The 23811-nt window shown below is 38.4% G+C and overlaps 1 protein-coding gene across 4 annotated transcripts in view; it reads right to left on the bottom strand.

Annotated features, from left to right (window-relative positions):
* The window catches only part of DNAH5 (dynein axonemal heavy chain 5), a 362294-nt gene that overhangs the window by 113505 nt on the left and 224978 nt on the right, over positions 1-23811 (bottom strand). For all 4 annotated transcript variants that reach the window (XM_032279092.1, XM_032279095.1, XM_032279094.1 and 1 more), the window contains 7 exons: positions 21515-21691; positions 19953-20154; positions 18932-19074; positions 17806-17940; positions 8027-8149; positions 7605-7818; positions 6098-6321 (listed from right to left, as the gene is read on the bottom strand). In XM_032279092.1, the coding sequence (XP_032134983.1) occupies positions 6098-6321; positions 7605-7818; positions 8027-8149; positions 17806-17940; positions 18932-19074; positions 19953-20154; positions 21515-21691 (1218 nt within the window). The remainder of the gene's footprint in view (positions 1-6097; positions 6322-7604; positions 7819-8026; positions 8150-17805; positions 17941-18931; positions 19075-19952; positions 20155-21514; positions 21692-23811) is intronic.

Here is a 23811-nt window from a genome sequence, read left to right as displayed (position 1 = left end):
GGAAGGGCATCTGCCATTACCGAGGTAGTCCTCCACTATAGAGGCAGTCCACCATTACTAAGGCCATCTGCCATTACTGAGGCAGTCCACCATGACAGAGGCAGTCCGCCATTACTAAGGCAGACTGCCATTACCAAGGCAGTTCTAACTATACCTCTATAAACAAAACTGCAAGGAAGTTCACACAGCAGCTGGGCAGAGCCCACGGCAGCTCAGCAACACTTCTGCTGGTAGAGCGTTACCAGGCTACCTCCTCTCTGGGCAGGGCATCTCTGAAAAAAGGCAGCAGCACCTCAGGAACTTATAAATAAAGCCCCACCTTCCCAGGACAGAGCATCTGGGGGAAAAAAGGCAGTTATGAATTTCACTGCAGCAGACTTAAACGTACCTGCCCCACAGCTCTGAAAGGAAAAACAGAGCTCACAGGCTGCTTAAGGAGACAGTCTGTCTCTTATAGGAGCTCAAGTGCTGAGCTCAAGTGCTGAGCTCCTATAAGGGACAGATTGTCTCCTCAAGCAACTCCCTGATCCCCATGTGTCCAAAGAGAAACCTCATAAAGGAGAGTTCAGGCTGATATCTGGCAGGTATCCTTTCAGGATGAAGATAACAGAAGAAACTGGCAGCAACCCTTACTGTTCTGCAGCCACTGCAGGTGATCCCCAAGCAAGCAGGGTCTGGAGTGTACCTCCGGCAGTCATACAACAGAGGGGCTTGACTGTTAGAAGGACAACTAAAAAACAGAAAGAAATAACTTCATCATCTACAAAAAGGACATCCACTCAGAGACCTCATCTGAAAGCCAACAACTACAAATATGACAGGTGGATAAATCCACAAAGATGGGAAGATACCAGTGCAAAAATGATGAAAACACCAAAAATCAGAACACCTCTCCTCCTTCAAGGCATCACAACTCCTCACCAGCAAGGGAACAAGGTTGGATGAAGAATGAGTCTGATGAATTGACAGAAACAAGTGGGTAATAACAAACTTCTCTGAACTAAAAGAACATCTTCTAACCCAATGCAAATAAACTAAGAACCTTCAAAAAAGATTTGACAAAATGTTAATGAGAATAAACAGCTTAGAGAAGAATATAAATGACCTGATGGAGCTGAAAAACACAACACAAGAACTTGGCAAAGCATACACAAGTTTCAATAGCCAAATTGACTAAGCAGAAGAAAGGATATCAGAGATTGAAGATGAACTCAATGAAATAAAATGAGAAGGCAAGATTAGGGAAAAAAGTGTAAAAAGAAATGAACAAAGCCTCCAAGAAATATGGGATTATGTAAAAAGACCTAATCTACATTTGATGGTGTACCTGAATGTGACAGTGAGAATGAATTCAAGCTGGAAAACACTCTTCAGGATATTATCCAGGAGAACTTCCCCAACATAGCAAGGCAGGCCAACATTCACGTCAGGAAATACAGAGAATACCACAAAGATATTCCTCAAGAAGAGCAACCCCAAGGCAAGTAATTGTCAGATTCACCAAGGTTGAAATGAAGGAAAAAATGCTAAGCGCAGCCAGAAAAAAAGGCTGGGTTACTCACAAAGGGAAACCCATCAGACTCAAAGCAGATCTCTCAGCAGAAACCCTACAAGCCAGAATAGAGTGGGGGCCAATATTCAACATCCTTAAAGAAAAGAACTTTCAACCCAGAATTTTGTATCCAGCCAAACTAGGTTTCATAAGCGAAGCTGAAATAAAATCCTTTATGAACAAGCAATTCCTCAGAGATTTCATCACCACCAGGCCTGCCTTACAAGAGCTCCTGAAAGAAGCACTAAACATAGAAAGGACCAACCATTACCAGCCACTCCAAAAATACACCAAATGGTAAAGAGCATCGACACAGTGAAGAAACTATATCAACTAATGGGCAAAACAATGAACTAGCATCAAAATGGCAGGATCAAATTCACACATAACAATATTAATCGTAAATGTAAATGTGCTAACTGCCCCAATCAAGACACACACTGGCAAATTGGATAAAAAGTCAAAACCCATCAGTGTGCTGTATCCAGGAAACCCATTTCATATGCAAGGACACACATAGGCTCAAAATAAAGGGATGGAGGAAGATTTACCAAGAAAATGGATAGAAAAAAAAAGCAGGAGTTGCAGTCCTACTCTCTGATAAAATAGACTTTAAACCAACAAAGATCAAAAGAGAAAAAAGATGGGCATTACATAATGGTAAAAGCATCAATGCAACTAGAAGAACTAACAAATCTAAATATATACACACCCAATACAGGAGCACCCAGATACATAAAGCAAGTTCTTAATCACTTACAAAGAGACTTAGATGCCCACACAATAATAGTGGGAGACTGTAACCCTCCAGTGTCAATATTAGACGGATGGACAAGACAGAAAATGAACAAGGATATCCAGGACTTGAACTCCGATCTGGATCAAGCAAACCTAATAGACATTTACAGAACTCTCCAACCCAAATCCAGAGAATATACATTGTTCTCAGTGACACATCACACCTACTCTAAAACGGACCACATAATTGGAAGTAAATCACTCCTCAGCAAATGTAAAATAATGGAAATCATAACAAACAGTCTCTCAGACCACAGTGCAATCAAATTAGAACTCAGGATTGGGAAACTAACTCAGAACCATACAACATCATGGAAAATGAACAACTGGCTCTTGAATGTCAACTGGATAAACAATGAAATGAAGGCAGAAATAAACATGTCCTTCAAAACCAGTGAGAATGAAGACACTTTGTACCAGAATCTCTGGGACAAATTTAAAGTAGTGTCTAGAGGAAAATTTATAGCAATAAATGCCCAGATGAGAAGCAAGGAAAGATCTAAAATAGACACCCTAACATGAAAATTGAAAGAGCCAGAGTAGCAAGATCAAAAAAAACTCAAAAGCTAGCAGAAGACAAGAAATAACTAAGATCAGAGCAGAACTGAAGGAAATAGAGACACAAAAAAACCCTTCGAAAAATTAATAAATGCAGGAGCTGGTTTTTTGAAAAGATCAATGAAATAGACCACTAGCCAGATTAATAAAAAAAAAAGAGAGAAAAAACAAATAGATGCAATAAAAAGTGATAAAGGGAATATCACCACAGATTCCACAGAAATAGAAACTACCATCGGAGATTACTACAAACAACCCCCTGCACACAAATCAGTAAACCTGGAAGAAATTGACAAATTCCTGGACACTTGCACCCTCCCAAGCTGAAACCAGGAAGAAGTTGAAACCCTGAATAGACTAATAACAAGGGCTGAAGTGGAGGCAGCAATTAATAGCCTACCAACCAAAAAAGCCGAGGTCCAGATGGTTTCACAGCCAAATTCTACCAGACATACAAAGAGCGGCTGGTACCACTCCTTCTGAAACTATTCCAAACAATCCAAAAAGAGGGAATCCTTCCCAAATCATTTTATGAGACCAACATCATCCTGATATCAAAACCCGGCAGAGACTCAACAAGAAAAGAAAACTTCAGGCCAATATCCATGATGAACATAGATGAAAAAACCTTCAATAAAATAACGGCAAACTGACTACAACAGTACATCAAAAAGCTTATCCACCATGATCAAGTAGGATTCATCCAGGGATGGAAGGCTGGTTCAAGATACGCAAGTCTATAAACATAATCTACCATATAAACAAAACCAAAGACAAAACCACATGATTATCTCAATAGATGCAGAGAAAGCCTTTGGCAAAATTCAACAGTGCTTTATGCTAAAAAACTCTCAATAAACTAGGTATAGACAGAACATATCTGAAAAAAATAAAAGCTATTTACGACAAACCAACAGCCAATATCATACTGAATTGGCAAAAACTAGAAGCATTTCCTTTGAAATATGGCATCTAGACAAGGATGCCCTCTCTCACCACTCCTATTCAATAAAATATGGAAGTTCCAGCCAGAGCAATCAAGCAAGAAAAAGAAATCAAGTGTATTCAATTAGGAGAGGAGGAAGTCAAATTGTCTCTATTTGCAGATGACATGATTGCATATTTAGAGGACCCCATTGTCTCAGCCCAAAATCTCCTGAAACTGATAAGCAACTTCAGCAAAGTCTCAGGATACAAAATCAATGTACAGAAATCACAAGCATTACTATACACCAATAACAGACTTAAAGAGAGCCATATCAAGAACGAACTGCCATTCACAATTGCCACAAAGAGAATAAAATACCTAGAAATACAACTAACAAAGAATGTAAAGGACCTCTTCAAGGAGAACTACAAACCACTGCACAAGGAAATAAGAGAGGACACAAACAGATGGAAAAACATTCCATGCTCATGGTTAGGAAGAATCAAAATTGTGAAAATGGCCATATTCCCAAAGTAATTTATAGATTCAATGCTATCCCCAACAAGCTACCTATGACCCTCTTCACAGAACTGGAAAAAAAAAACTTAAATTTCATATGGAACCAAAGAGAGCCAGCATAGCCAAGTCAATTCTAAGCAAAAAGGATAAAGCTGGAGGCATCACACTCCCTGACTTTAAACTATACTACAAGGGTACAATAATCAGAACAGCATGGTACTGGTACCAAAACAGACATATAGACCAATAGAACAGAACAGAGGCCTCAGAGGCAATGCCACACATCTACAGCCATCTGATCTTTCACAAACTTCACAAAAACAAGCAACGGGGAAAGAATTCCCTGTTTAATAAACGGTGTGGGAAAACTGGCTAGCCATGTGCAGAAAGCAGAAATTGGACCCCTTCCTGAAACCTTACACTAAAATTAACTCCAGATGGATTAAAGACTTAAACATAAGACCTAACGTCATAAAAACCCGAGAAGAAAACCTAGGCAAAACCATTCAGGACATAGGCAGAGGCAAGGACTTCATGGCTAAAACACCAAAAGCATTGGCAACAAAAGCCAAAATAGACATATGGGATCTAATTAAACTCCAGAGTTTCTGCACAGCAAAAGAAACAATCATTAGAGTAAACCAGCAACCAACACAACGGGAAAAAAATTTTGCATTCTACCCATCTGACAAAGGGCTAATATCCAGAATCTACAAAGAACTAAAACAGATTTACAAGAAAAAAACAAACCCATTCAAAAGTGGGCAAAGGATATGAACGGACACTTTTCAAAAGAAGACATATATGAGGCCAACAAACATACGAAAAAATGTTCATCCTCACTGGTCATTAGAGGAATGCAAATCAAAACTACATTGAGATACCATCTCACACCAGTTAGAATGGCAATCATTAAAAAATCTAGAGACAACAGATGCTGGAAAGGATGTGAAGAAATAGGAACACTTTTACACTGTTGGTGGGAGTGTAAATTAGTTCAACCATTGTGGAAGACACTGTGGCAATTCCTCAATGACCTAGAAATAGAAATTCTGTTTGATCCAGCAATCCCATTACTAGATGTATATCCAAAGGATTATAAATCGTTCTATTATAAAGACACATGCACATGTATGTTCATTGTGGTACTGTTTACAATAGCAAAGACCTGGACCCAACCCAAATGCCCATTGATGATAGACTGGACGGGGAAAATGTGGCACATATACACCATGGAATACTATGCAGCCATAAAAAATGATGTGTTCATGTCCTTTGTAGGGACATGGATGAACCTGGAAACCATCATTATCAGCAAACTGACACAAGAACAGAAAATCAAACACCGCATGTTCTCACTCATAGTTAGGTATTGAACAATGAGAACACATGGACACAGGGAGGGGAGCATCACACACTGGGTCTGTTGGGGAGGACTAGGGGAGGGACAGTGGGGGGTAGGGAGTTGGGAGGGATAACATGGGGAGAAATGCCAGATATAGGTGATGAGGATGGAGGCAGCAAACCACATTGCCATATATGTACCTATGCAACAATCCTGTATATTCATCACATGTATCCCAGAACCTAAAGTGCAATAAAATAAAATAAAAAATAAAAAAGAATACCCATGCTGAAACATTCCAAAAAATTTTCATAGTTTAAGTAAAAAATAATAAAACCATTTAGAATATATGATTGACAGCCATGTTGTTTGTTTTTCTTTCTTCAGTGCCACTTACATTTGGTTCCTTGATGACCTCTGAAGTAGTGTTCAGCATTCCCTGCCAGATCCGAGAAAGATCTCGTAGGTTAAACACATAATGGAATTTTGCAGGGGTGGGAAGCATTTTAATCTTGGTCATCTGCCATAGTCGGCGTGTCAGGGGCACCAATTTTGTCACAGAATCTCTCACTTCTTCTGAGAAACCCCTCTGAGTACAGTAGTAGCCTACCCCAATCACACCTGAAAAGGGGAAAATTACAGCATGTTGCTTAGTCATTCAGCAAAATTTAATGAAAATGAAAAGTACTTAGTATCAGGTTTGCACAAATGTCATTATATGTTTTAATAAATAATCATAATATAAAAGTATGTTAATGTTCTCTTGCTTTTTCAAATACAGTATCCCAAAATATAGATACAGGTTTAAGTAAATCAGTATTCAGAACACTGAAAAGTTGATTAAGAAACACTGCTGAAACTTCTGGCTGCACCACTTCAATAATTATTAAATGGGTAACAATGATAAATGTATGAAATTGCCTTATAAAAAGAGAAGAGAAATGTTTTTATAAGTCCTCTAAGATTTCTCCTTTCTGTTGTTGCCTTTCCATACATTATAAAATACTTTCATTTACTTTATATGTAAAATTTTCCAGGCAATAAGGAAAATTAAAGATGATAATGGTGATTCTTTCTGGTCCATTTTACTTTTCTCTAGTTTAGATAACTCCAATGTGTGTTGGTTTCCAGACCTTGCTCACTGCTGTGACGAAGAGGAGTTTACTGCCATACTTCACTAGCTTGGGACACTCAGATGACATATTCATTTGCCAGAAATTAACAAGGGTAATCCTAAAGAGCTTTTTCTCAATAGCTTCAGAAACTGTAAACTAAATATTTAACCTAAATATGTTCAACCCTTTACACTCTTTTCTGCACAAATAAGTCCTAAGTGCATTTTTATTACTTGATTAGGCATATATGGTTACTTATTTGGCTAGTGATTGTTAAGCTAAATTATCTACAAAACGCTACATATTTAATCAATCAATAACTTATTACAACCAGTAAATTACTCAGAAAAATCTCCACTCTGGGTACCATTATTTCTTTGGCCAAAGTCATTCGATGGATTGGTTAAAGTATCAGCTACATAAACTTTGATATGGAACATAGTAATCCAGACCTCAGAACTATGCACCCATGAGGAAACAATCTCATCTAGGGGGAAACAATTGCACTTCCACGTTCATGTAATGTTAAACCTCCTTGCTTACAAAGTTAGAAACAGTTAAAGAAAACCAAAGATGGAAAAGATCTACTGAAGCATCCAAATCAGCACACACCTAGAATCAATCCCTACAGGAAGTGAAATGTGTTGTTTGAGAATGATGGAGGCTGTAGACAAGATGCTACCCAATGCTCTTCCTGGGTGGGTCTCTGGGTGAAGATTTTCCAAAAGGAACACAGGCAGGTGTTCCTCCTCACCCTCCCACTCCATGCCCTCTTAACATTTACTTTACCAAAGATCTTGTCCATGGAAGCCTCAGAGGGCAGCGTGCAGTTAAATATAGAGAACTGCCTCTTGAGTCTCTGGGGTATGTCATTGCGTCCACCACCAGGATGGATCATGGCTGCCAAAAACTGTATGTCCACGATGCTGGTGAACTCCCCAGGTTTTTCCAGGTTATAGAATCCGTTTTGTTCCATCAATTGTCGCACTATCTCATTCGTAACCTAAGAAAGACAACTTTCTGAATTAAGACATCATTCCTTTCCAAGCCTGGAACCTAACTCTTGCAGTTTTTCCAAAGAATTAACTCTACTGTAATTCAGGAATTATATCTTGAAAAAGTAAAACAAAATTTTAAAACAATTTTAAACTCTTCAAAGAATAAATCAATACTGAATTAAAGAAATAAAATGCACAATAGAATGACTATACCTGATCTCCCCATTCATTGATTATTGGCATATTCACATCATCAATAAAAACAGTCATCTTTTTTCCTGCCGGAGGGCCATACGTTGTACCCATTCGTTTATCCACATAGCTCTCTATTGTCCTCTGTGAAGAAACAAAATCAACAGAGACATTTGTGAAAATATCCCCTAAAACATGGTCAAGTATTTTTTAAAAAAACAACAAAAATTGGTAACTTTTGAGCTAATATAAATTACTTAGAAAAAGCCAGATTTTCCACCTTAATTCTAACAAGTCCTAAATTACCTAAATTACCATGTGTAACATTCACAAACTTTGAAAATCCAGTTTAATTTAGAAGGAAATGAAATTCTAACGCATGTGAATTTTGAATGGGATGAGATGATTCTGTTCTAAACATTTAATTTTATCTTATCGAGCTTCTGTTGGTGACACTTTGTTCACCATTGTTCGAAGTCTTACTAATAGTTTCCCTATAACCAGCAACAAAGTTAAACAGGGCTACTGTGCGAGAAGCTTCTGAGGTCTGCACTCTGAGCTGCACAGCCCATCATGCTCTGAAGTCTGAAACTGGCTTCTGTCCCCTGGCACAGCCCATACCCACTCTTCTGGGCAGATGCAATCACACTGATTCAATTCTCATTCCCTGACACGGTGAACAAAGCCTGCTTACGTCTTCTCTCTCATTTTTACATTCTGAGCTTAGGTGGTGCAAGAGGAGACTACACTGCACTCTATAAAAAACCTTCCTGGCAGTATGCAGAGAGGTACTAAAACTGACAGAAGGGGCATTCGAAGGGGTAGGAAGAGGATGTGAGGAGAGGACTCCAGGCTCGTGACTGCTGTTCTCATGTCCACGGTAGTGCAGTGTGGCTTGGGAATGGATTGCCCTTCAAAACGTATGCACTGAGTAACTGGAGTCTAGCAAAGCAAAGCAAACAGAAAGGGCTTGAACGTTCTCAGACTCCAGAAGCTTCAAAACTCAAAAGCTCATTTCATTTCTATCACTGTAGGAATCAACTGGTGCATGACTTTAAATGATGTTAAAGATCATGTGTAAATACAGGAGAAAGTATGCTGAGGTAAAATAAATTCTCCTTCTCTTATCCAAAAAATGTTTTATTTCATGATTAAAAAAAACAGTTAATAATGACTTTTATGAACAAGATATAACCACAAAACGAGACAAAATAGAAGCAAAATTTAAAAAGCAAAACTCTATGCAACTGTTCTTGACAAACTTCACAGCAATTGCACATTGTAAGTTTTCATCATCATTTTGTTTATTTTATTTTATTTATTTTTTGAGACAGGGTCTTGCTCTATTGCCCAGGCTGGACTGCAATCTTGGCTCAGTGCAGCCTGTGCCTCCCGGGTTCAAGCGATTCTCCTGCCTCAGCCTCCCAATATCTGGTATTACAGACACCCACCACCACACCCAGCTAATTTTTGTATTTTTAGTAATGACAGGGTTTCACTATGTTGGCCAAGCTGATCTCGAACTCCTGACTTCAGGAGATCCACCCACCTCGGACTCCCAATGTGCTGAGATTATAGGCATGAGCCACTGTGCCTGGCTTCATCATTTTAATGAATAATTGCAAAGGATGTGAAAATTTTTCACTATTTTTAAATAGAATGAGATATAAATATGTCACAACTCATTCAATCACAAAACAAATCTTCAATGAAATAGTACAATGGCAAAGAAAATTTCATATCCTGCCACACATAAAAGCAAAACTGTTTAATGTACTAGGATAAATTTGCCCTTCTTTTCAATGAATTTAAATGCATAAGCCAATAAATAATCTCCTGACACCTCCTTATGGCCAACCAGGACTTCCAGATGTTCCCATGTCAAATTAATGAGAACACTTTTGGACACATGAAGATTTTATGTATTGGGACGCTTTACAAAGAGTTAAAAAGTACTAGGTGGGATTAGTTAGAGTAATACAGAGTAACAGCCACATACCTACACTTCCTTCCCCTCTATTATAACCCTGATGTTTTTGGAAGTGATAGGAAATCACTACTAAGCTATACATGTCATAAAAGAGTTAAATTGACAAAAGCACAAGAAAATAGAGAGAAAAATTAAGTAACTTGTGAACCTATAGTTGAGACTTCTTTCCATTTTTAGAATTGCTGCTGATTCAATGGTTACCTAATGAGTGATGGAGTTTGGTAAGACCTCCTGAACACAATGCAGGTTGGCTATGCCTTCTCTGAAATACTTGGAACAAGAAGTGTTTTGTATTTTGAACATTTTCAGATTTGGGAATATTTGCATATGCACCATGAGATATCTTGAGTATAGTACCCAAATCTAAACATGAGAGCCATTTATGTTTCCTATATATGCCTTATATACATAGTCAGGAAGTAGTTTTATACAATATGTATGTGTGTATGCATGCATGTATTTAAATGTGTATTTATATTTATTTACATTTTATTTTAAAATATTTAAAATTAAATATCTTAAGTTTCTACAATTTTGTACATGAAACTAAGTTTCTAAAATTGAACAATATACATTGGACATGCTTGCATAGGGGAATCTGGGAGTGTGCTAAAAAGATGTGAAAGCTGGAGAGTGCTGGGAGGGTCTTTTTTTCTTGGGGACGCTGAATAAAATGTGTGTTGTGCACCTGCCTTTTGACTACATCCTGTCACTTGAAGTCAGGCATGAAATTTTTTGAGCTTGCCAATGTTCAAAAAGTTTTGGACTTCAGAACAACCTGAATTTTGGATTCCCAGATTAGGCATGTTCTGTCTATATTGCGTGCTCTCTCTACTCCTTTAGATAGCTATCTATTTGAGGCTGTTTGAAAACACTGTATACTTGGACATCTGATCTTTCCCAGCTGGATGTTCCATAACATCACAAAAATAAACATATTCAAACATAAGCTCCTCTTCCTTACTCAGCACAAAGTGCATTCCTTCGGGGTCCTCAACTCAAGAGACTGACACCAACTATCTATTGTCCATTTAAACATTTCCATATCTAACAACACTGAGCTTTTCTAATCTAATTTCAACATTGCTTTCTAAACTCTCTCTTCCTGCCTTACAACAGCAGGCCTCCATTCCATTATGTCTTTCTTTCTCACAGGGATTAATGTCACAACCTCTTAAATTGCCTTTCCTGACTCCAGTCAATCCTGGAAACTTCTTTATGAGTCACACACAATGGCTATATTGCACGATATATAGTTTTATCTAGAATTTTACATCTCCCCCAAAGAAATCCATCTAAAGAATGGCGGATCATCTATGTTGCATTCTGTCACCCATGTTCCTCCCAATCTTTTTGATTGGTGTTCCCACCTCATCCATTGTTTTGCTGTTATGAACTGCAATCTAGTTAATGAAACCAAGTAAGCAGGTTCGCTTACTAGGTTATTGCCTGTCTCCTCCACTAGAAGGGAAGGAGCGAAGGCAGCTTGTCTACCTTACTTTACTCATTACCTCATCCTCAGTGTCTAGAAGGGTATTTGGTACTGTGTGTTTATCGGTGAATATTTGTTGCATAAATACAAGAAACCTGGAGTCATCTTTGACTTTTCTCACTCTCTTATGCCTCCCTCCAACCTCCTGATACGGTTTGGCTCTGTGCCCCCACCCAAATCTCCTGTGGAACTGTCATCCCCATGTTGAGGGTGGGGCCTGGTGAGAGGTGACTGGTGGTCACCCCATGGTTTAGCACCATCCCCCCAGTGCTGTCTCATGAATGAGTTCTCATGAGATCTGTTTGCTTAAAAGTCTGCAGCACCTCCACCTTCACTCTCTCGCCCCTGCTTGTGAGAAGTGTCTACTTCCCCTTCCAACACAACTGAAAGTTTCCTGAGGCCTCCCCAGCCATGTTTCCTGTACAGCCAATGGAATCGTGAGCCAATTAAACCTCTTTTCTTTAGAAATTATCCAGTTTCAGGTCATTCTTTATAGTAGTGCAAGAACAGACTAATATAAACCTCTACTCAACCAACTGTGATTAGGAAGTTCTGCTTCCTAACCACAGCTTGAATGCATCCTTGGTCTGTTTTCAGCCTCACGTTTACCACCTTGTTCCAGCCCAACCTCCCTCCTGAGAAATGATGGCAATTGTCTACTCTCAGGTCTCTCTGAGTGCAGCCATGTCTCTTGCACCATGTGCTCCACTCTGTAGCCAGAATGAGTTTTCTAAAGGGCAGTGCAATCCTCCTCAGTACTCCAGGTGGCTCCTTGTTAGTGACTTACAGGGAACTCCATGTGCCCACTACTTACTCCTCCAGTCTCACTGCCAGACAGTCCTTCTCACTGTCTTTGTTCTGGACCCTCAGGGTCTTAGTTCATTTGTATTCAGTTTAAAAAAAAAAAAAAACCACATAGGCCTTGAAGTGATGTTCACCTCATAGGCTGGCTTACAGTATTCATTATGGGATCCTTATTTATATATTCCTAGAGTGGCCATTTCTAAGCCAAAAAAAAACCTCTCAGGATTATCATTAGCCAAATTCACTTCATGAAATATTGATTTAGATGAATGATCTTCTAAAAATGTCACTTCTCTCAATCCAGTTAGTGATTTTTTTTAAAAATTAAATCTCTAGCAAGGACTTGCACTAAGGACATATACTGTTCTGAGAATAGACAATCACTTTTCTATGAGATTGGATAATCATAGTCAGTATGACAATATCTTATGCAATTTATAAAACCTAAACAAGACTCCAATCTCATTGTCTATCTACACACACAGGATACCATCATTAACCCAGGCTGTGACAGCAGCAGTTTAAGACATGAAAACCAGATGGTCAGAAAACCAGGTAGGCTGAGAAATGGAGATGAGGAAAGCTCTTGTCCTCCCTTCTGAGCTGGAAGCCCTAAACCTAGCGACAATTCAGTTACTGAATTAATTTCTTAATAGACAACTCAGCTTTTATAATTTCTGGAAATTAATATAAATATTAAATTCCCCCAGGTAACGATCAACTCTTTCATGATGCTGATTTCTGTAATCCCCTATGGAAACTCCTCCAGACTCCACAGTACAGCACTGAGATTATGCCATAAGCAGCACTTATCTCGTCGACTACACTTGGTTATGCGCATGTCTATTTCCCCAACAAGACACAGGGAGGAGCGTTACATTGAGAAGGGTATTGGAAGGATCATGTACAGCTGAGGTGACGGTACATTGCCTAGTTCTTGGGTACAACATTCACACAATCATCTTTGTAAATGAGACACTGCAAAATCTACATAACCTGCAAGGCCTTACAAAACAGCTCTGACTAGGCTGAAAATCAGGAAAACAGTTAAACTACTGCTTCTCACATTTATCAACTCTGTGATTTCATAAAAGATGCTTCTGGATATTTCTGGATGTCATACAACCCATAAATGAGAGTGTGTATGGATACATAAATCATATGTATATACATATATATGCATATGAATATACTGCAGAGTATTATGCATTAATGATATAATATATATGAAAGCAATTAATGAGCTTAATGTAGTAATGTAAAGCTATTTTATTATTTCTATGTGTATTTCTATATGCTAGTACCTAAATCATTTTTCATGCACATTACATACAATTAAATAGAAATATAAAATATACTTAATTTTAGGTTTTCGGATATATGCTATTAGCTAAAAGATAAAAACAGAGAGTTAGGCTCTTAATTAAGAAATTCTACTGCCTAATAACATCTTCCCATTTTATTGTAATTCACTAAAACAAACGAAAATATTCTCATAATAGGAGAGTTTAAAATCCTCAATACTACATTTTTAAAAGCAAAATATGTCAAAAAATCACATGTAAATACAATAATGCTTAACCGGAAGCTAAAAATAAAAAAAGTACACCAAGTGATAACCCAGCCATTTAGATATTAATATAGATAAAGAAAGGCCAGTGGAAGGAAGCGTGTGGGTACGTGGTCCAGCAGAGCACGTGGGGCCCTGGTTTCCAGTCTAGGTTCTGCCACCAACTAAGTGAATTCAGACAACGCTTGAATCTCCTTCCACCCGAGTGCATCAGTCTCAACAGTAAAACCTGACGTGTTAAGAGAGCTTTATGATGAAATATATACTTTCACATATTATCTCAGGAAACTAGTCTTCAAGCTGTGCTCTGAGGAGCCAAAAGGATTTTCTGCAACCACAAGAATCCCTTGCAGGACGAAAACATGAGGCTGGAATGAGATTCAGGAGTCCAGCTCCAATTCCACCAAAGCAAATTCACAGTTACCTATTTTACAGATTAATCTACTTCACAGGATGTCATTTGGAAAAGTGATTCTGGGTCCAAAAACAAATGTGGAATTTTCTTCCAGGCTTTATGAATCTCATCTTTTAAAAAATGAAATCTATTCCTATGTAACCATTGGTAAGATTGTGGCTGTATTCAAAACACTTTATAATTATTTTTAGAAGAGAAAACTTTTCAGAAATTATCTGAAGAATTTTTGCTTTCTTCTTTTCACCATTTTGTATTGTTTAAATTTCTACTTCTATGTATAAATTACTTTCAAAAAAAAAAAACAATATTAGTCTGGGGAGAAAATGAGGCATCTTTCTTAAAAAACTGACTAAATTCCCTTGGCCAAAAAATAGGATGACTATATAATTTTTATCCAAACCAGATACTTTTGATAGTGGCAAAGGATGCTGTTAATTCCTTATCTTAGACAGTGAAAGTAAACTGGATTCTCCCAGGCAAAAAGTGATAAATAGTCCTTCTGATAAAAGATGTGAAAGTTACATCATGATGAAAACAACCGTCAAGTAACAGACATGGGTCCTTCATTGGACAGTGTGCCATCATGGTAACAGTTGAGAAATGGATAGCATCTATTTTCTCATCTACATTTTCAATTTGCTTGGGATCCAGATACGTGGGAGACACAGAGACAAACGCTCTGCTCCATCGGCCCTGTTTAGCATGAATGACTGAAAATTACAGCGAGAAAGTTAATTACAACAGTTTGGCTAATTGAAAGCTTTCTAAAACTAATGAGTCTTGCTTAATAGAAGGTCCTGATGCTCGATAGTCAAAATAGTCTCTGGCACTAATCAGAGTGGATGATCCTGTGATGCTTCTGAACAGAAAAAACAAACAGTGGTGTGTTAACTCCACCTTCACACTGAAGAACAGTGGGAAATCAGGCTAAAGCCTTGTGCGTCAGATAAGGGAGCCTAAAGAATACTTCATTCTTCTTCTAATTATTATATTTGAATATGGTACCACTTCTAGAAATTTATTATATGGTTTATGAATTTGTATATCAAACAACAGGTTTTCTAGATAACATATGGCTTTTTCCAGGAAATTAGTAAATATTTCAAGTTAAAGAGACAGAAACCACACATCGTTACTACCTGGCAGAGTTGGAAATAAAAACTCAGTAACAAGGCCTTGTTTTATAATAAAGGATTGGGCTAACTTTTGTCCCTGGTTTCTGGGAGGGAGCCTTTAAATCCTGTAAATGTCCTGAGTGAAACAAAAGTCTCCATTATTCACATGGGCCCCTCATATCACTCACACCAGAAAGACCAACCATGTGATGAGAAGGTTGGGGTTTTAAGTCATGTGATATCAGCTGACCTTCTGGGAGCGAAGCTGATAGATTTGAGTTCAGTCTTAAAGATCTGAGTTCTGGCCTCTGACCAATGATGTAATCAAGTATGTCCATGTAATAAGACCCCAATAAAAACTCAGGACACCAAGGCTCAGGTGAGCATCCAAGTTGGTGATATACATGCTATGCCCAGAATATAGCACATCCTGAGGACAGGGAAGGTTGGCATTTGGGACCCTCCCAAACCTTGCCCTCTGTATCTTTTCTTTTGACTGATACTTATTTGTATCTTTGTAAGAAAACTATAATAGTAAGCATACCACTTCTCTGAGTTCTGTAAGTAATTCTAGTGAATGTTGGAAACTGAGGGGGCTGTAGGAATCGCCTAATTTGTAGCCACTTGGTTAGAGGCATGGGTGTCTTGAGAACACTTAAGCTTGTGACATAAAACTAACAAAAGCTCTTTAAATGTAAAGCGATATTAAAGGAGCACGTATAATGTTAGCATCTTGTAAGCTTAGGGTAATCTAGTGTGTTATTTCCCAAATATGAAAATATCACTACTGAGTCACTGCAATTCGGGATTGACCATCCATCCAGATCTTCCCACCCAGACACTATATGAATGGTATTTATTTGATAGAAGGATAGCCCATACTGGAAATCCTGTCTCCTCCAGAAGAGTATAATGAAATGACAGCCTTATTTAGAAGTTTAATCAATGGCCTTAGTGTATTGGCACTCTGCTGTCGCCAATTAAATTAAGTGATAAAAAGTCGTGATTTAACCATGCCTTCAACAAGTTTCATTGCTCTGATATTTTCATTCCAACAACTAAAGAACAACAAAGCTCATTAAAAGCAAAGTTATTTGGATTTGTGTTCCGCTAAAAATTTCCCTTCTTTTCAATTTATGACATATGTCTTTTGACAATATATTAATGTTCTTATAAAAATATGAGAGAGAACTTGCAAATCACTGAAGCATGTATTGACATTTAGGATTTCCTCCTCAGTTTCAATAAGGTCTTGTACAATTTAGGACCAGGAGAAAAAGAACCATTTACACCACTGCAAATCTAGATCATTCCTGGTGGTTTCACTGGGAAAAAAATAAACAATGCTAGCTTGAGGATTTTTTTTTTTCTCTCACACTTCTGTGATACATAGAGTAAAATAATTCATATCTAAGGGTCTAAGATTTTATACCTGTTGCAACTGAGCATGGGAGGCACAGTGCAATGTTAAGTCAGAACAAGATTAAAGTGGCATTTTACAAAACAGGGATTGGGAAGTATAAAAGCTAGACTGGCCAGGCGCGGTGGCTCACACCTGTAATCCCAGCACTTTGGGAGGCCAAGGCAGGCAGATCACGAGGTCAAGAGATCAAGACCATCCAGGCCAACATGGTGAAACTCCATCTCTACTAAAAATACAAAAAATTAGCTGGGCGTGGTGGTGCACACCTGTAGTCCCAGCTACTCAGGAGGCTGAGGCAGGAGAATGGCTTGAAACCAGAAAACAGGAGGTTACAGTGAGCCAGGATCACGCCACTGCAGTCCAGCCTGGTGATAGAGTGAGAATCCGTCTCAAAAAAAAAAAAAGCTAGACTGAAAGAGAATTCAACTTGAACCAACTGTAACGTGGGATTCTCCCATGCCAGTACCCTGGTATGCAATCATGCAGAAGTGGATTACCTAGAGGTAAACAAGGAACATGAAGATAAAGAAAGAGAAGTGAAATGCATTTCTTTTGCTACATTAACCTTTGAGACCCGAGCAAGAGGGACTCATTAAAGATGATTTCAAGTGACTAGCCCTAAAGAGTATTAGGAACACCTTCAGGCAAGCAGACTCTAGGGAGAGGAAGTAGGTTTAGGGGGGGAATAAATAATATTTTTTTCAGTTTTGGGTTTTGCATGTTCACGGTATTTTCTACATAGATACTTTAAACCGTACTGAGGCCTATAGCACTTTATATAAGCTTTATATTTTTTCGTAATTTAAGATGATATCATCTAGGGAAAGATTCTATTGCAATTGAATAATAGGAAGAATGAAAGATGTATGGGGTGATTCATCATGGCTGTGAGAGTTCAGATGAGATTCAGATAAAGCAGACTAGTAGAGATTGGGGCCTCCAAAGTTTATCACAAACTTGGGCTTACTGAGCCACACCAAAGAGTCAGTACCTGGAACATCAGTGGGGTGGTTGCAGAAGAAAAGTTCAGACTCTTGATTATGTGACTTTCAGGATCATATTTTGACATAAATCCTTTAATCATGACCGTTTTGGCTGTTCCTTGTTCGCCAATTAACAGCACAGCCTAAAATAGAGGGAGTTGAAAAAAAAATTCAAAAAATGAATGAGTGTGATGGGCTGAATTTGTCCTCCCAAAATTCATATCCTGAATCCTCAACCCCTAGTACCCGAAAATGTGACTCGATTTGGAGATAAGGTCTTTAAAGAGGTGACTAAGGTAAAATAAGGCCGTTGGAGTGAGCCCTAGTCCACTCTAACTGGTGTCCTTATAAGAAGAGAAATCTGGGGCTGGGCATGGTGGCTCACGCCTGTAATCCCAGCACCTTGGGAAGCCGAGGCGGGTGGATCACCTGAGGCTAGGAGCTCAAGGTCAGCCTGGCCAGCATGGTGAAACCTCGTCCTACTAAAAATACAAAAATTAGCCAGACGCAGTGGTGTGCACCTGTAATCCCAGCAACTTGGGAAGCTGAGGCACGAGAATCGGGTTGGCAGAGATGGCAATGAGCTGAGATTGCACCACTACACTCTAGCCTGGGTGACAGACCCCATCTCAAAAAAAAAGAAAGGAGAGGAAATTTGCATATGCAAAGAAACACCATGGGAAGACAAAGTGAGAAGGCAGCCATCCATGAGATAAGGAGACAGGCCTCTGAAGAATCCAATCCTGCCAACACCTTCATCCTGGACTTTCAGTCTCCAGAATGGAGAGAAGGGAAACTGCTGTGTTTAGGCCATCTCGGCTGTGGTATTTCATTATAGCTGCCCTAGTAAACTAGCTCAGTGATCAAAACAGAAGGAATCCTTTGGGGGAAAGCAAACCAAACAAAGCAAAATGTACTTTCTGTCAAATCATACATAAGAAATAATTACTTATGAATTAGAACTATTCAACTCATATTTTAGTGGGGAATAATAAAAGAAGAATAGTAGCTCAGGTAACATTTTCACTTATTTTAAACTGCAACATAAAACATTTTAAAATAAATGCAGGACGCTTCATGTCTTTAAGAGACATTTTAAAATATGCTACTGTGAATAAAAATTAAAAGCCACACCTTGCCCTGTTTAGCGATGGTTTGAATTAGAAAGTCAGTCCTCACATTGTCAACATTTGGCACCAGAATAGAGCCATACTCTGGGGTGGTATCAGGCGGATACAGATATTCCTGGGTACGTGTGTTCCAGTGCGTCCATGTACCTGAGGTGAACAGGGGACATTTCCATCTCCATAGCAATAATTCAACTCCCAACTGTAATGAGCAGACATCCCTGAAATCTTATGAGGTCACCTTCCAAATTCACCCCATAAAATAAAGATCATTAAAGTCAGAGATCTAAGTACACAAGTATGTGTTAGCTAAGTCAAAATGTCCCAAGGAACAATTTCAAGGCGGTGAACCTAGGAAATACTAGGAAGTATTTTGGAATTTTTTAAAAAATAGATTAGTTTTCAATAATATGAAGTATTATAAAAATACAGAACAGAGTGAGAATAGCATGTATCTAAAATCATTAATCATTTTCAAATGTCTAATCACACACACTTTTCACTAGGCAAAAGATCCTAGGCCCATACACATATATATTAAACATTTAATATATATTATACACCTGTATAAATGTACTTCATTTTTTGTATAAATGTCCTTTATATATTTATACACACATCAACAACCTTAATGTATGTATAGATACAGAGATAAAGATATAAAGCTACAGATACACACATATTTGGCAAAAATATACTTTAAACTTTGTAACTTTTATATAAATTGCTGATTATATTGAATGAATGTCAGAAATAGATCCGACTTGGCTTTTTAAATGTTGCTTAATTCATTGAAAGTTTAGTGCACAATATATTTAACAAGAGGAAACTGTGCATTTGAAATACAATCAAAGTAGATTTTTTAAAAAAAGAAACCACTGTTCACCTTCGTCACACATGAACATTTTCATTTCTTACAGCCAAGAATTTTAATTCTCATTTAGAAAAACATATATATTGTATAAATATTGGCCTTTTAAGGAAGAACGGCCCCCATGTGTTTCGTCTGGACGGGCGGGTGTCCTCACCATCGGGCGCCACGAAGTAGTCGAAGGCGGTGTCCCCAGGGCCCGCGGGCGGCGGCAGCTCCAGTGTCCCCGCGGGCCGCGTGCGCAGCCAGAGCTCCAGGCGGCGCCGGCCGTCCAGCTCCAGGGCCGCCCCTGCGCTCCACAGCAGCGCGAACACGAACAGCCGCCCCAGGTGTGCCCGGCTCACCTCCCCGCCCTGCTCCTGAGAAGGAAAGAAACTTTTTTTTTTTACTACTTGATTCTCAAACCTAAACGTTGCTCTAGGGTTGCAATGAAAACAGTAAACATAGAAACAAGACAGTAGTTTTCCTCCAAGAAGGAGGGAAAGGGTGAATAAAACTGGAGAACAAATGAGGAACTGAACTCTGGGCATACCAAGCTGTCTTTAAAAATAGCAGGGTTTGGCTGGGCGCGGTGGGTCACGCTTATAATCCCAGCACTTTGGGAGGCCGAGGCAGGCGGATCACGAGGTCAAGTGATCGAGACCATCCTGGCCAACATGGTGAAACATCGTCTTTACTAAAAATACAAAAATTAGCTGGGTGTAGTCCCAGCTATTCGGGAGGCTGAGGCAGGAGAATCACTTGAATCCAGAAGGCAGAGGTTGCAGGGAACCGAGATCACACTACTGCACTCCAGCCTGGTGACAAACTGAGATTCTGTCTCAAAAATAAATAAATAATAAATAAATAAATAAATAATAAACAGGGTTTATTGCAGCACTGTTCACAACAGTCAAGAATTGGAGACAAGCTAAGTGTCCATCAACAGATGAATGGATAAAGAAAAGCGGTACATATACACAAGGGAGCCTAAAAAAGAATGAGAGGCTGTCATTTGAACAACGTGAATGGAACTGGAGGTTACTGTGTTAAGTGAAACAAGCCAGGCACAGAAAGACACACTTGGTATATTCTCATGCATTTGTGGGAGCTAAAAATTAAAACAATTGAAGTCATGGAGATAAAGTAGAATGATGGTTACCAGAGGTTAGGAAGGGGAGTGGGGAGGAGGGGAAAATGGGGATGGTTAATGGATACAAAAATATAGTTAGAAACAATGAATAAGATCTAGTATTTGATGGCACAACACAGGGACTGCAGTCAGCAGTTATCTGTTGTGCATTTTAGAGTAACTGAAGGAGTTCAATTGTACTGTTCATAACCCAAAGACATGATGAATGAGGTGATAGATACCCCATTCACCTTGATGTGATTATTACACATTTGCATGCCTGCATCAAAATATCCCACGTACCCCATAAATATATATACCTACTATGTACTCACAAAATATAAGAATTAAAACCCACACACAATAATAAAAATAATAATTCGGGGATACCTGTTGCATGACTTTGTTAACATGCAACTAAATTCCAAATCCATGGTTAGCTTTATTTTTTTACAGGGATATGAAAAAATACCAAAATATGTGGGATCCATGTTTGAAATATTCCCCCTCCCCAACAGCTCTAACTAAATCTAATTTCAATTATAGTACTCTGCACAGCATGGCTAAGTTAACAAGAGAGAATTTCTCTAGAAAGTTGAGCAATGTACCTTTGGAGGAATCAGTCCTTGAAGCATGTGAATGCTCTGCATGATGACAAAGGCCTCCAGCAGCTCCATCTTGTATTCTAAGTTCTGGATACAGAAGTGATACACGTCTGGGAAAGACTCGCTGTACAGCTGACGAAGAATTTCTGCTTCTTGAGGCGAGCGTTTCTTAAGAAAGCCCTGTCAGTTCACAGATCAGTGTATTCATGAAACTTATTAGGACACTAGAAAAATGGTCATTTGGGGACAAAATTTTTAAAGTATCCGTTAATAATGATATTATCTAAGATTATACCACACATGATATTCCAGGCTTTGCTACAAACTCTTCCATGTATTAATTCAACCCTAATTACTCCTCAAAACAACTCTACAAGGTAAGAACTGTTACTATCCTCCTTTTACACATGAGGAAACTGAGGCCCAGGAAGTATAGGTAGCCTGCTCAGAAGCCTACTGCAGGCAGGTGGCAAAAGCAGGATTAAGACCCAGAAAGCCTGGGCCCATGTGTTCAGCTACTACCCTTTCCATATGCTCATAGATGGAGAAATAGTCTTCAACTCTTGATTAAAATATGCTGGGAAAAAATGAGAAGGCACATCTATGGAAATAACTCAGGGGGAAAAGTAAAGAATCAAAGATGAACAAAGGATATCCAAACCCAGATTTTTTTTCTTTTTTTGAGACAGGATCTCACTCTGTCACTCAGGCAGAAGTGCAGTGGTATGATCTCAGCTCACTGCAACCTCCGCCCCCAGGCTCAGGTGATCCTCTGGCCTCAGCTCCCCAAGTAGCTGGGACCACAGGTGCATGCCACTACACCCACCTAATTTTTGTAATTTTTGTAGACACAGGGTTTTGCCATATTGCCCAGGCTAGTCTCGAACTCCTTGCCTTAAGCTATCTGCCTGCCTTGGTCTCCCAAAGTGATGGGATTATAGGCATGAACCACTGTGCCTGGCCCCCAGATATTTTTAATAAAAAGAAAAGATTTACTACAATTAGTTGTTTCCTTTTATTTCTTCTAATTTAATCAATAAACAATATAGACAAATATCAAATAATACTTATGAAAATGAAGGATTTAGTCATTTGAGAAAGCTAGCATTAAGAAACTGCATGTCATTCATAACAAAATACCACTTAACACACAGCATTTCCTTAAGATGAGGCAAGTTCTCTTCAGGTCAAGAGATCAGCTCATTCTTCACCTCAATACTCCAAGAAACAATTAGAGACTCTGAACAGAAGCAATAAAATGTTGATTCTGAATTATTCATTAGTTCATGAATTTACCATGATTCTACCTCGACAAAAACATAACACAGCATTTTTGAGTTGATGGGACCAAAAGATGACATTCACTAGGGCAGGTAACCAGCTTGGCTCCCTGAAGCTGACAGATTGCCAGCAATACAACTTTTCAGTTGCTCTGCCCTCTAATAACTCTCAGAGCTGGCTTCCCTGTTCTAAACATTTCCAACCTGATTCTTCATGAGTCTTGCTCTTCCTAACAATTTCCAAAATGAAAATGCATTATTTAAAACATATAGAATATTATGAGGTGGGCATAGCATTAATGTAAATGTCTTATTCAGTCTCAGTATGGACAGACTATAGCTAAATCTTATTTTATAAATAGCAAACTCATGCATTACTCAGTATTCCTTAGCTAGTTGTGTAAAAGTATTTTTCAAAAATCTTTGCAACATTGAAGTGTTTTGGAAAAATCATATATATACATTTTCTCTTGTACTTTGCTGTACCCATGGTTTCCAAGCCTGGCTATTGAAAAAATATATACATTATGGAACTTAAAAGAAAAGAAAAAAAAAAACAATACTGAGTTGCCTCCCAGAGATTCAATTTGGAAGGATTGAAATGTAACTCGATCATCTGTATTTTAAAGAATTGTCATTGGTGATTACTTTTGCAAAGACAGAGTTGCAACCCTCTTCTATTATCCTTAATGAATGGATAATTTATTGTGAAATCTGAAACCTTTACAACTATTTTTAGTGACACATTCAACTATATGTCAGTATCATTTTGCAATATGATTCCCTCCTTCTTCACATCTTCATACCAAATCTAAAGCCTTTTGCAACAGACTTGAGCAAATTCTGGAAAGACATTATAAAAAGTTAGGATATAACCATATAGAAATAAAAGTTTCCAAATGTAATGATATAATGTAAAATAAACACCTACTTTATTTACATTAGGAATTCTTAAGTTTTCCATCAAAATCATCTTCAAAAAATTTAGGTGATGAAAATAATAAATTTAACCAACTATAT

Source organism: Sapajus apella, unplaced genomic scaffold (genome assembly GCF_009761245.1).
Source record: "Sapajus apella isolate SASKATOON/1434 unplaced genomic scaffold, GSC_monkey_1.0 scaffold11, whole genome shotgun sequence".
Lineage (NCBI taxonomy): Eukaryota > Metazoa > Chordata > Mammalia > Primates > Cebidae > Sapajus > Sapajus apella.
This window is presented reverse-complemented; position numbering and strand designations above follow the sequence as displayed.